This window comes from Nyctereutes procyonoides, unplaced genomic scaffold (genome assembly GCF_905146905.1).
Source record: "Nyctereutes procyonoides isolate TBG_1078 unplaced genomic scaffold, NYPRO_anot_genome, whole genome shotgun sequence".
Lineage (NCBI taxonomy): Eukaryota > Metazoa > Chordata > Mammalia > Carnivora > Canidae > Nyctereutes > Nyctereutes procyonoides.
In genome coordinates, this window is record NW_026575139.1 from 34733963 (window position 1) to 34748269 (window position 14307).

At 41.6% G+C, this 14307-nt stretch overlaps 1 protein-coding gene across 1 annotated transcript in view; it reads right to left on the reverse strand.

Moving 5' to 3' along the window:
* Positions 1-351: 351 nt before the first annotated feature.
* The window catches only part of RHOJ (ras homolog family member J), an 80480-nt gene continuing 66524 nt past the window's right edge, over positions 352-14307 (reverse strand). Inside the window, exons 3-5 of the mRNA XM_055304140.1 lie at positions 13736-13900; positions 11550-11645; positions 352-2437 (exon numbers count right to left, since the gene is read on the reverse strand). Coding sequence (XP_055160115.1) covers positions 2291-2437; positions 11550-11645; positions 13736-13900 — 408 coding nt within the window. The 3' untranslated portion in view covers positions 352-2290. The remainder of the gene's footprint in view (positions 2438-11549; positions 11646-13735; positions 13901-14307) is intronic.

Consider the following 14307-nt stretch of genomic DNA (forward strand, 5'->3'; position numbering starts at 1 on the left):
TACATGGTTAACTTGGTGGAATGATACTAAGTAATTTAGGTCGTTTGTTCTTATTTTATTTAATAATGAGCTCCTAAGACCTTTGGGAACCTCTCCATTTAGACACTAACAGTCTCTCTCCAGGTTCTCGTTCTAGGTGAGGGAGTGATCTTCTCACTGTGAACAAGTTAATCCCTGTGGTCCAGTAGGGAGGTGATGGCCTGTAGAACCATTTGCCTATTGGAGCACACATCTGGAAAATTCTCCTTGGTGGAGCAAACATAGAACACTGAATATTTTATCCACATCAATGAGAAGCGAGGAGTGGGCCTTTAGTAAGATGTAACTATGCAATAACGCAACAAAACTGGCTAACAGCACTTCATTTATTACAGGGCTAAATGCTCATTATTGTTTGTAAAGAATAAATTCATAACCTCTGCGGAGTTATAGTTTATGCACAGTTGATTTCCATTTACAGAGGAAGAAAGTCCTAGTTTTCTCTAAATGTCAAGCTTTGACTTACAAAACTCCCGTTTTCTTTTAGTGTGTGGGGTTTGTGTGTCTGTGTGTGTGTGTGTGTGCGTGAGCGTGTATGTGCATGTTTAAGAAAATGTTTAGCAACTAGATGGGAAAGCAGGGAAATAGGACTTGCAATGCAGAAGAAGGGAAAACACATTTCAGAAATTCGAAACAAACAAAACCCAAACAACTGAGGGGATGTCACGGAAGGTCTCACCAGAAAAGACCCACATCATATGTTTCTTTTTTATGTGCTTCCTCCAGGAGCAGAAGGGACTAGAAAGACTGGATTTTTCCAACAGAAGGAGTGTGAATCTGGAATTCGTATGCTGAAATCAGTGTAATTTGATGCTGCAAAGAGGCACTTTGCTTCTGCAATTGAAATAAAAAGTAAAGTGCCTACCTGGGTGTTTCCAGGATAATTGCAAGCAAATAAGACTAATTAGGAGACTTTGTAGTCTCTAATTAAAAGCTGGGAAATAATTCATTCTGTGATACAAGAATCCCTGGATGTTTGGCAGAGGTATACAGAAAGGGCACATAATTCCTTACTGGGAGCTTTTACTTCCCAAGACCGAGGTTCCTGTTCTACAGAGCACATCATTTTGGAAGCAGGGGATGAACAGATTCAAGGCTTGGTACCCACAGATCCATCCCCTAAATACACATCTGGGACAATGAGTGTAGGAGATAGGGAGAGGCAATGTATTAGCACCAGCTGTACTTGGAAAATGTCATCTAAATAGATCTGGGGGTGTACATGGGGCAAGCTGCCAAGTGCTTCAGGTTGAAGTGGATAAATTGAAGCACTTTGCTTAACCTTTGGGGACTTTTAAAACATTTCCCTTTTCATGCCCCAGGTTATTATTGGGCAAGGGAGAAACTGAAATCCAGGGGGAAAGAGCATGTGTTGGGGAAGGAAGGGAGCGGGAAAGTTCACTTTGCAGAATAAAGAATATTTTAAAAGCTAGGTGGGCCAGATTCTCCCCCAGGGAGTTCGATTAAAAAGCAGAAATGATACTTTCTTAAAAACAGTTCATTTGTAATTTCCCATGACAGTATAAATATGGAAAAAAATAAGGCTCCGCATCAGTGATAACGTTTCCGGGGTGAATCTTTGGCAAAATTGTGGCCCGGCAACGATTCAGGTGGTGCTCGTGTTCTTCTTTCAACCAGGTTCACAAATCCTGGCTGCGTAAAATTTCCAAAAGGTTTAGCATTTTCTCGTTTTCTTCTTACAGTCAGGCATTCAGAGGTACGTGTTGGTTCTGTAGCTTTGGCAGAAACACGCTGAAAATGGAAACGAATATAAAATACTTTGTCTTTAGGCTAATTGGGACTTGCAAGGCCTGAGTAAATTGGTACATTAGTACATTTCTTAAAATAATGCAAATGAATGCAAGACACGTAGGTAGAACCACAGATGCAGAGAAAAAGGTTAGGATAGTAATTCCTGCGTTTTTGTAGGAGACACCGGGTAAGGCCACCACTTCGGGAACCAAGTTCCCCTTGGGGGTGCTGGGTGATGATTTTCGATGAGCTTCACGTTCTTGGAGGGGAGACGCGAGCGCAGCTGGTCCCGCCGTGGCTGGGGGCTGCGGAGCGGGGGCCGCGGGCTGGAGGGGCGCAGCTGGCGGGCGGCGGGCGGGGCCGGCGGGCTCCCGCCCCCCCGCCCCGGGCAAGGGGCTTCCTCCCCGGGCCTGGCCTCCTGCGTGGCTTGAGCTCGGTCTCAGCGCGGCTGCCACCCCGCCCTCGCCGTCGGGTGGGGCGCAGGCCCGGCCCCGCAGCCTCAGATAATCGAACAGCAGCCGTGACACTCAGAACAGCACTTCTTCTTTTTCTTGGGGTGGAAAATGGTGAGGATCGCTTCATCAAAAACCGCTTTGAGACCTTTCTGAGTTAGGGCCGAGCATTCCAAGTAGCACTGTGCTCCGATCTTCAACACACACACAAAAAAGGAGAGAGAGTGACATAAGTCAATCGGAGAAGGACAAACATTATATGGTCTCATTCATTTGGGGAATATAGAAAATAGTGACAGGGAATAAAGGGGAAAGGAGAAAAAAATAAGTGGGAGATATCAGAAAGGGAGACAGAACATGAGACTCCTAACTCTGGGAAAAGAACTAGGGGTGGTGGAAGGGGAGGAGGGCGGGGGGTGGGGGTGAATGGGTGACGGGCACTGAGGGGGGCACTTGACGGGATGAGCACTGGGTGTTATTCTGTATGCTGGCAAATTAAACACCAATAAAAATAAATTTATATATATATATATATATATATATATATATATATATATATATATGGAGAGAGAAAGGCATGAGAGGGAAAGAAAAAAGAAAAGCAGAGCAGGGTTCAGTGTCCTGCCCAGCCAAGTGCTACTGCGGCCTGTGCCACAAACAGCCCCTGCTTGGTTTGGACTGTTGTTGTGGTTTCTTTTGCATTTTCATTTGCATCTGCTATCTTAACTTTTATGTTTTACTTCCTGATATTAGCAATAAATGCTTGTGGATTGCTTTTGCTTAAGCAGTAAATTCTGAAAGTGATCCGCAGCCACTCATTCTTAATGTAAGAATATAACAAATGTAAAAACTGCGTGAGGATTCAAAAGCGGCGATGTTGTTTAAATATAGTTTGCGAACAACAGGGCTACATGATGTTGTTTTTAGCAACCTTTCATATGCAATGCAGAATGCGGAATGTATAAATCTGGTACAAGTGAAATGTATCTCCTTCTGTATGCGGGAAGGCAAAGTGTCAACTTGGTGGGAAAGCATATAGAAAGGGAGCGGGTGATAAGGTTTGATAGGTCATTCTTCACTACAGTGCACTTCTGATGAAGTATCTCTCAGCAAGGTAATATCCAGTTGACATTATTATTTGGTTTTAACATACTTTAAAAGGCATGTTTCTAAGGAGTTGAAAAACCCAAAACATGTAAAATAAAAATCATAAAATACATTTACTGAGGGGACACCCTCCTTGTTAAGTATACATTCTATGTGTACTTAAACGATAAAAATATTTTGTTCTTGCTTAGGATTTTCTTTCAAAGCTTTTGAAAATTTCATGCTATGGTATATTTGATAATCACAAAAATCTTTTTGAGAAATATAGGAATTCAGTTCAGAACTATAGCTTCTCATTTAACAGATAGCAAGGCAGGCAGAGCAGACCATGTTTGGCAGTCAAATTCATGAGATTGTTCGTGTGAAGGAGACTCAGGGTCTTAATTGCTCATAAGCTTGGTATGAGCTAATGACATGATGTAGGCTTTTTAATGTGAAGAACATCTGGAGAAATGCTTTTTATTATATGCTTCACATTATATGAATAACTGAAGAATTAAAGAAGATTCGCAGGAGGGTAGTTGGATGGTGAGCCCTTGGAAGCCACAGCAGATATGTGAGTAAAGCAGGGTAGCAAAATCACATGCCTATTGCAGTAGCTTATGTTCATGAGGAAAGCAGAGTGGGTGCCAGACAGTAGGGACAGGTGGAAAATGTGGTGGCCTGAAACACACACCCCCTCTAGAGTTGGCAGTCTTACTCAGCTTTGGACAATTGTTGCCATGGTTCACTGTTGCCCATCCTTGTAGAGTTGGTCTATTGGATTTTTAGGGACATCTTGGTGGCTCAGTGGTTGAGCATCTGCCTTCCACTCAGGTCGTGATCCCAGGGTCCTGGAATCAAGTCCTGCATCAGGCTTCCCGCAGGGAGCCTGCTTCTCTCTCTGCCTATGTCTCTGCCTCTCTGTGTCTCTCATGAATAAATAAATAAACTCTTTTAAAAAAATAATTACCAATTTAAAAAATATTCTGTGAGCCAACCAAGACACTAATGTGTGATTTCTGTGGCAATGACCAGCCAGTTTGCAATGAGTGGACTGTAGGAATTTGTAGTTTTGCTTAGGATATAGTGGGAGCTGCCCCAGAAGATGAAATAAGTTGTTTAAGGGCTCCCACCCAGAAAGTGGAAGAACTAGACCAGAATCTGGGTCTCACTTGGTGTGTGTTTTCTCTGTTCTATGGTGGTAACACTTACCACTCAACTCTGCAAGGAGCTGGTCAAAAATTAAGCATGAAATAAAGTTTTTCTGATTGGGTCCACATACTATGCACTTCCCCCCTAAAAGGAATAGATACTGTATGAGTTAAAGGAAAATACCCACAGAAAAGATGTTGGATATTAAAAGTCTATTTTATGGTTTTATTTTATTTTATTTTTTAAATATTATTTATTTATTTATTCATGAGAGACACAGAGAAAGAGAGAGAGGCAGAGACACAGGCAGAGGAAGAAGCAGGCTCCATGCAGGGAACCCGACACAGGACTCGATCCTGGGTCTCCAGGATTAGGCCCTGGGCTGAAGGTGGAGCTAAACTGCTGAGCCACCTGGGCTGCCCTTATGGTTTCATTTTAATCATGGTTTGGCCTTTGGATTAAAATGTAGCTTTTTCATATGTAACTGATGAATCGTTACATTCTACCTCTGAAATACTGCCCCCCCCCCCAAGAAAAAGGCTTTTTAAAATCATTAAAAACAGTTGGATGCAAAAGAGGGATAAAAAATAGAGAACATTTTCCTAATAATGTCATGAAATGTCATCTATTACATTTTGGGATTGTAGCCAACGCTTGCTATGCACATGTGAAATGCACACCACTGTAGTGAAGAGTCAGCTGAATGATCGCTTGTCATGTGCTACCTCTTCTCTGTCATCCTGAAAACATACCCAGAGAGTGCGGTGGGGCCATTCTATCTGGAGTGCCTCCCCACTAAGATGGCAAGCCTCACTTAATTCGGAAATTACAGGAGAGCTGGGCTCAGTTCACATGTGGGGCTCTGGGCCAGCTGATCCTGTATGGTGGGCAGAGGCGCTGTGTCGTCCTCACTCCAGAGTGCTGCTAACAGCATGGTAGGGTTTGCCTTTTGAAGGTGGAGAAGGAGCCCAAATGTGTCTGTCTCAATTCAGGTATTTCTGAAGATAATGAAACTGTGGATCGGGGGATTATTGTGTAACTGTATTAATGTAACATTGTTTTGGACTGATGATTCTAGGAAAAGTAGCACACAGATTTTGGGTGTGATTTGGGAAATTTGTGTGAGAAACAGAATCCAAGTATGAGGCGAGTATTTTGTTAACTGTGTATCAGGTGCTCTGAAGGTCAGAGAGAAGACTTCACCCTGGTTCAGGGAAAAGGCACAGCCGTGTGATAGACATGACTGAAAATAAGCCACCTCATTTATGACCTCCACAGGGTGAGATGGAAAACAGTCTCAAGGAAACATGACTTTCCTTACAGCTTCCTCTGCCTCTTGGAGCAAAGTGACCTACATAGTCAAATATTTAGAACAATCTGTAAGAGCTCAGGATTTGTGGATCCTTGTTTAGATATGCATGTTAGCAATCTGTGACATACTTTGTCAAGATGATTTCTTTTCCAGAAAAAAAAAAAAACCCAGAGATTGAGGAATACAAACTGAGAGAACATGTTTCTCATAGTTTTGTAAGAGCTGAAATTTATCATCCCAAAGCTGGGAAATTTATCAGGCATGTGCAGAACATACAAGAATCTGACAAGAAGAAATTAAACAAACAAAACCCACAGTGACCAACTGAGTGAAGGAAAACTACCCCTTCTTCCAGGTTGTCCTTGTGGAGGTAGGACAGGTTATAGAATAAAATAGAGTGTAACTGGAAGCAATAAAGGCAAAGAGGTCTCCCCAGCCATAGATGCATCTGAGAGGCACATGAATTGCAACTATTTGCTGAGCTGGACCTCATGTTTCATTGGTTCACTTACTGGTAGTAAGAACTTTGCAAGGTGAGTCTGTCATTACCCTCATCTGCAGCTCAAAAAACTGATGCCAGAGAGAACAAGTTACCTCCGGAAGGGCACACAGCTAAAACAGTATCGGAGGTCTGAATTTGTCTGTCCCCTAAGCCAGAGTCTTAACCACTCTGTGAGGGTGCCTTCTACCAAATGAAAAAAAAAAATGTGGCCGAAGGAAAAGAACTAATGAAATAATTGAGATGTTGTTTTGGATGTAGTGAGGGTGTTGAGAGAGGACGAAAAGAAAGAGTAAGGCATTTCCTATAAGTGGAGAAAAGAGAAAATATTAGTGGAATGAACAGACTAAGCTGGCATCTAAACAATCAGCTAATAACTGAGAAGAACCCTCTTTTAAGAATTAGGAAAGGTATAGGCAACTTGAAAGCCAAGAAAAGGAAAAAGAACCCAACAGCTTGTGAGATAAATTTCATCATAACAAATTGCTCAAAGAGGAAAAATCTGTCTAGGCTGGATAGATTTGCAGTTGATTTTTTGGTAAGGCTATAAAGCAGAGATTGCCAGCTCAGGGATGGGTAGATAATGTGAGTGCCCTGCTTGAGCATTGGTAATATGGAGTGGTGGGGATTGTGACAAATTGAAGAGTATGTTCCTTGTTTAAAAGACTGTTTAAAGGGGATCTCTGGGTGGCTCAGCGGTTTAGCACCTGCCTTTGGCCCAGGGTGCAATCCTGGAGTCCCAGGATCGAGTCCCAAGTCGGGCTCCCGGCATGGAGCCTGCTTCTTCCTCTGCCTGTGTCTCTGCCTCTCTCTCTCTCTCTCTCATAAATAAATAAAATCTTTTAAAAAATATATATATATAAAAAGACTGTTTAAAGGTTGCAGTTGATGAGGAAGTCCTGGCCTAGTGTTGCCAGACCTTCAGATTTTTTATTTTTAGAAGCCAGAAGTGTGTATCTTCATGGAAAGTTTCCATTGTTCAATGTCGGCCACTAAATCACATTAAAAATACACATGTGGACTGATGAAAGCATTTGTGAGTGAAATCTGGCTCATCGCTTGCCAATGCACTCTCTATGCTTTAAAGGATGCCTTTACATGCACTTGTCTCTCTATTTGGATTTTTTTCCTTCCTAGTCTCCTAGTTTGTCCACCTGACAAACTCGTCCTTATCCTTCAAACCTGGCTCAGATGTCACTGGCTCTGAGAAATTGTCTCTGAATCCTCCTTCCGTGAATGTGTCCATCACTACCCCTCTCTGCTACCTCAGTACTAAGTATTCATGCAGGGGGCATGAGGGAAGGGGCCATGGACCTCTTGAAGGAAGGTGCTTCATTCTTGCAACCCAGACCCCAGCAGTGAAGTGACCAATCAATTTTCAGTGAACATGAGAGAAGGAAGAAATGGCCAGCACAGAAAACAAGGAGGTTAACGGTGACTTTTGCAGTCAGTAGGTGGGTATTAAAGATTCCAGTTGATTAAGATGACTGAATATTGAGGAGTGCCTGGGTGGCTCAGTGAGTTAAGTGTCCGACTCTTGGTTTCGGCTCAGGTCATGATCTTGCCATCGTAGAATCAAACCCCACGTCTGGCTCTGCACTCAGTGTGGAGTCAGCTTCAGATTCTCTCTCCCTCTCCCTCCTGCTCTCTCTCTCTCTCTCAAATAAATATATAAAATCTTAAAAAAAAAAAGGTATCTGAACATAGATTACAGGATTTCTGCAGTAATTTTGCTGCTTTAAACCCACTGGTGCATGCTTGTCACAAAGCCAGCCGGAAATAGGTACAAAGACAAAGAATGAGAAAACCAGTAAGAAAGACACAGGCTGAAGAAGATAGCAGAGCAAAAAGAGGCCAAAGGCTGCAAAAGGCAAAATGTTTTGTCAAGAAATACCTTAGGAAGTTGGAACTTAGAAAATCATGTTTAGGTTGCATCAAATGGTATTGGGAAAGAGAATGCACAAAGAATTATATTCTTAGAGCTAAAGTGTAGCAAAGTGTCCTGCACATGCTAGGTGTTCAGTGAGTTACTGACAAGCACACCCAATAGCAGTAGCAATGTGCGCAAATGGGGAAAGCTGGCTGGAGATTAAAAGATGCAATAATGGCAGGAAGAGGGAGAATAAAACAAGTAGAGGGATAATGATGAATATTTATTATCAATTGATACAAAATATTTATGTAAATGTGGTTGACTTTTGACAAGTGTAAGGAATTGTAAATATGCATGATGTTAAAATACCCTTTAAAAATAAAATGCCCTTTGAGGCTAAAAGGAGATGGTAGATGAAAAATGCTTTGGAAGTTGAAAAGTCTTGAGCAAAAGGAATTGGATATGAGAAATTTTAACGTGCAAAGCTTTTAAACTATGGGGAGAATGTGCACATTAAAATACGGGGCTTCAGTGTATAAAAAAGAAGCCCCAAACCTAAGGGTTTCTTTTCAGAATAGAGGAGGGAAGAAGAGCATAGTGGGAAAAGCAGTTTCATATCCCAGCTCTGCCACTTTCTAGCAGTATGACCTTAGCCTCTCTGGGCCTCAGTTTCCTCTAGGAAAGTGGAAATAATAATACACACACCTCAGGGGGTTGCTGTGAGGATTAATTAAGACAAGGCATGTGAAGTGCTTGGCATAAAGCCTAGCGCATTGCAAACACTCCATAGATACTAGCTGTTATTATAAACTACTTGAAAGGAAAGTCAGGGAGCAGAGAAACTTAAAGCATCTCTATAATTACATGTATTGTGATGAAACAAGTTAAACTCTTGCTTGGATTTCTTCTAAATTGGATTTCGTAAGCTAAACATGATTCTCTCTGTATCTGAGAGCAGTTGCTAGGAGAAACTGGCAAAAGGCAATAAAGATGTGAACTCAGCCATTGTTCCTAAAATTAGTATGAAACGAGATGGGAGGCTTTGGAGTGACTTCTTTTCAGAGGGAAAAACAACCCCCTAAATGAGAAGTTAGGCCAGGACACTGACAACATGATGGTGGCGCTAGGACAGAAGCGAGGCACACAGACCAAGCTCCTGCAAAATGCTGATTCTCCCGGGGGACCTCCTCGTTGTGAAAAATGCATAGCTGGGAATCACATATACTTGTTGGTGGAGTTATTTGTCTATGCGCCTTAGTGAGGGAAGTTTTTTTTTTTTTTTTTTAAAGATTTTGTTTATTTATTCATGAGAGACACACAGAGAGAGGCAGATACATAGGCAGAGGGAGAAGCAGGCCCCATGCAGGGACCCTGAGGCAGGACTGGATCCCAGGACCCCAGGATCACGACCTGAGCCAAAGGCAGATGCTCACCACTGAGCCACCCAGGTGTCCCTCAGTGAGGAAAGTTAAGCTGAATGTGTGAGGAAGAGGTTGAGAAACCTATAGACATGTACCCATTTTACAGGAGGCAAAATAAATGGTTGGAGGAGACCATGGTCAGGTACATGGCATCCCCAGAGCTGGATTAGAGTTGCTTGGGGGATTAACTGCTGCACGAATCCAACATGTTCATCTCCCCAAGACTCTATTTCCTCACCTGCAAGATGAGACACACGCTATGTGCTTCAGAAGATCACCTGGAGGCTGAAATGAAGCTGAGCCTGCAGAGTGCTTAGTATCCTAAGAACTCAATGAATGGCTCATACTGGTAGTTACGACATGATATTCACAGAAGTAGGAAGTGTTGTCTCAAGTATTTGTGACACTTTCTCATGTATCACGACCATAAAAACATAATTCTATTTAATTCACTTCGGTTTGAGTGTATCACTTAGTCATGGTGCCTATAAGAACATTTTAAGAAGAGAAATGCTTACATCTTTGTTCATGAATTTGTAGGTAATATTCTTCTTGACTGGTTTAAAAGGGTGACTCCTCTGCCCAGTGTATGCATTTTGCAGGGTTGGTTACTTTAGAAACTTTAGTCACTTTAAGATTTTATTTATTTATTTATTTGAGAGAGAGAGAGAGAGCACAAGTGGCAGGGCTGGGGGGTGGGGCAGAGAGAGACTCTCAGGCAGACTCCAGGCTGAGCTTGGAGTGCAACTTGGGGCTCGATCTCATGACCATGAGATCATGACCTGAGCTGAAACCAAGATTCAGATACTTAATCGACTGAGCCCCCCAGAAACTCCTAGAAGCTTTAGTTACTTTAGAAAAAGAACAATTTCTAAAACCTCTGGCCTGGGTCTGTGGGTTTGTGACTAAATCAGTGAGGAGGTGGACTCAGATTATGGAAATATGATTTAAAAGCCTCTTCGTGTATAAAACAGCTCCTCCACTTGTCCCCATTTTATTGTCTGCTTTGGCACACACATCTTGGTGGTAATCGGGAGACAGATTTGGTCTACATAATTTCCCCATCAGAATCACCATTCACGTTAAGCTCTCAAGAATGAAGAAAAGTTGGTGAAAACAGTTCCAGCTGTGAGCTAGTTGATATTATTCTGTCAGCAGCCACTTGGATTCTCCAACTGGTTACCTTCTTCTCTATGTTACTCTTCTAGATACTGTTCGTGACATAATCCAGTGTCCTAAGTGGCCATTCATTATATGGGGAGCAGATATAACCCTGCCAGACGCTAATCCAAGTTTTTCCCAAGGAAATCACAAAATGACTTTTATGGGGTCATTTCAATGAATTACATTGATAATAAGCAGTGAGATATACAAATATATACCTAATGACTCACTTTATTCATACTAAATACAGCAACTGGATATTTAAAGGTTGCTAAATCAAATGATAAGTGCTTCAGCAGTTTAAATTCACCAAGTTTTTTCTTTTTCTTTCTTTCTTTCTTCTTTCTTTCTTTCTTTCTTTCTTTCTTTCTTTCTTTCTTTCTTTCTTTCTTTCTTTCTTTCTTTCTTTCTTTCTTTCTTTCTTTCTTTCTTTCTTTCTTTCTTTCTTTCTTTTCTTCTTTCTTTCTTTTCCTTCCTTCCTTCCTTCCTTCCTTCCTTCCTTCCCTCCTCCTTTCTCCTTTCTCCTTTCTTTTTCCTTTCTCCTTTCTTCCTGCCTGCCTGCCTGCCTTCCTTTATTCTTTCTTAACAAGAAACTGAGAACAGTGGCTGGGAAGAACACTAACCAAATGGTCGGTCCCTTCCAGCCTAACTGAAAGAGGGGGGACAGCATGAAGCAGACAGAAGACCCTCAAACACCTATTTTAAAGCAAAAGCCTACGGAGCTCACCCATTCCAAATCATACACCAAATTCTTCTCTTAGCATATATTTAAAATTAAATTCAAATCTGACTCTACCGCTTTTGCAAGCTTCACACCATGCTCGTAGGTGAGGGGTTTCTCTTTCATATACAGCAAACGGGCCAAGGTTTTGGGGTCATCTCGGAGATCAATCTGGCAAAAAAAAAAAAAAATACACATGTGACCAACTCACATATTTTTTCAGACCTAACCAGGTATTTTAAACTGTGATATGATAGATTCCCCTCTCCCTCTTAAGATCTATGAAGTTGCTTACTTTTCTTTAAGGAGGCACATACACATGTCCATGTTACATCTAAAAAAGTAAAGTGATTTCTTTGTAAGTGTAAACAGCAGGCTTTCCATGTGTTTTCTTCTTCAAAAGCAAGTCCCCTGAGAGCTGAGGACTTACTCCTGAGGTTGTCTGAGGTGTTTTTGAAATTTCCTATTTATTTTTAGATCCCGCTTATAGGAAATGCATGATGATCGATCGGTCTTATTACCTTACAGTAATGCCTCATTTGATCCAAAATTATATTACTCATTTCTTAATAGTCTATTTCCTGGCTCTGAATACATCTTTGTCTTCACCCTCACGGGGATAATGATTTGCCTTCTGTTGGAATATTCTAAGGACTGTCACTGCAGGCTCTGAAGGCACTTCCTCAAGAGGAACTCCCAAAGGGTCTGCTCAAGGAATAAGTGTTAATCTTTTCAAAGGTAGAACTGCTTTGAAAATGGCATATACATTTGGATTATTTTTGGTAATTTAATTAAATATTTTAGTTGCTTTAAAATCTCACTGTGTATGTGAACCTATGCATACATGAATGGGTGTAAATGTGAGCTTGGATTTTAAAGAAAAACCAATGTATTCATCTATTAGAGGTCCATTTATAAGCACATTGCTCAGCTTTCCTAATTTGTGGGTTCCTTCTTGTTTAGTTCTGATTGCTCAATGCAGTGCCCGCCGATGATAAAGCAGGCTCAAATGGCACAGAGATGCTTCTGTCCTGTCACATATTTTGGCAGCAGGGATGTAGGCCTTATCTATATGGTCGAACATTATCATCTGGAATTAAGGTAAAAGACTGCATTTAAAGAATTATCTTTCAGAATAGAAGCATTAACTCTACTCTGAGTTTTGGATATGTTAATTATCTGTCCATATCTTTTCTAGGAAGTACTTTTCTTTTATCATTTTTGAACACTTCTCTTTGTCAATCAGAGTATAAAATGAGATATAGAAAATAGGAGCATATGAAACAGATAACAATAAAACCCATCAGTATTATTACATTTCTGTGTCTTTGGATAGTAATTTAAGTTTTAACATAGCAAAGAATAAAATCCTTTCAAAACTAGAAAAAAGTAGAAACAATCTTGAACACATTTGTGCAATTGGCTTACTGTTGGAAATTCAAATTATAGAACTTTATTAGCTTTCAAAACACTTCACAGCCTTTTACAGTCACAGGTTTGTTTATCTGATACATCTGTTTTTAACTTCCCTCCTAAGATCTGTAAGACCAGGAGGTTTAATGGGAACGGAGGAGTCCATTTCTGTCTTCCTTCTCCAGTGGTGTTAAGGAGCTCCTGTTATCAGGTGCTCATTCTGACTGCTGGAGTCATTTTGACATTCACACCCATTTTGTGACTTTCAAGCAATTGTAGATTTCAGATATGAAAAATATTAGGTAGTAAGTGTGATTGACATCCCCACCTCATTCCTCTGGCTCAGGGCTGGAGAAGGGTGTCTGCTTCAAAAAGTACTTTGTTATTTAAAATAAAAAGCAGAGAGAGAGGGGCACCTGGGTGGCCCAGTGGTTTAGCGTCTGCCTTTGGCTCAGGGCGTGATCCCAGGGTCCTGGGATGTGGGATGGCACCCTGCATCAGGCTCACTGCAGGGAGCCTGCTTCTCCCTCTGCCTATGTCTCTGCCTCCCTCTCTGTGTCTCTCATGAATAAATAAACAAATCTTAAAAAAAAGGAGAGAGATTAATTTTTAAAGACCACATCAAAACCTCCTGTTTCCTATTAAATAGCTCCTTTTTTTTTTGACCATATGCTTAATAGTAAGGCAGACCTTAGGAATGGCTGTCTATCGAATTGATATATCCGAGACTCTCTTATCTCTTGTTGGTGAAAGAGGATGCTCAGGAGACACCTAAAGGGTCTTTCCTTTTGTGCTGCCCTCCTGCCCCTCCCGCCCCACCCACCATCTCTGCCATCGCCGCCTCTAACCTGAGTCCCTATGAGGACATAAGGCACATGAGGCATGCAGTCCTTCAACTCCGGGACCCATTCCTCCTGGACGTTGTGGTAAGAGGCAGGATTTACGACGGAGAAGCAGATCAAAAACACATCCGTGTTGGGGTAGGAGAGTGGCCTCAGCTGGTTGTAATCCTCCTGCAGGAAGAGCAAAGAGTTTGTGCAGCCTGGGAAAGGCCGTTCCCCTACAGTTGAGTGTCCTGGGCCAGGATTCCCCTGCAGGGCCCTAGGACTGGGTTCCCTCCCAGCCCTGGGATCTGGTGGTTGCCTCCAGGTATTGCTAGAAATAGAGGAGCCATCAGTCAGGAAAACACCCTTCCTTGTGTAAAGAGATTATAAATTGCCCCCTTTTAAAGAAGAACTTAAAAAGAACTTTTTTTTTTTTTTTTAGCAGCTTTGGTGAGATAATTTACATACTATAAAGTTCACCCATTTTTTTTTAAAAGTTTACTCATTTAATGTATGTAATTCAATAAGAATTATTGCAATATCCTGTTGCATTGGAACTATGCTGTATTGAATATGATTTAAATTAGTGCAGCATT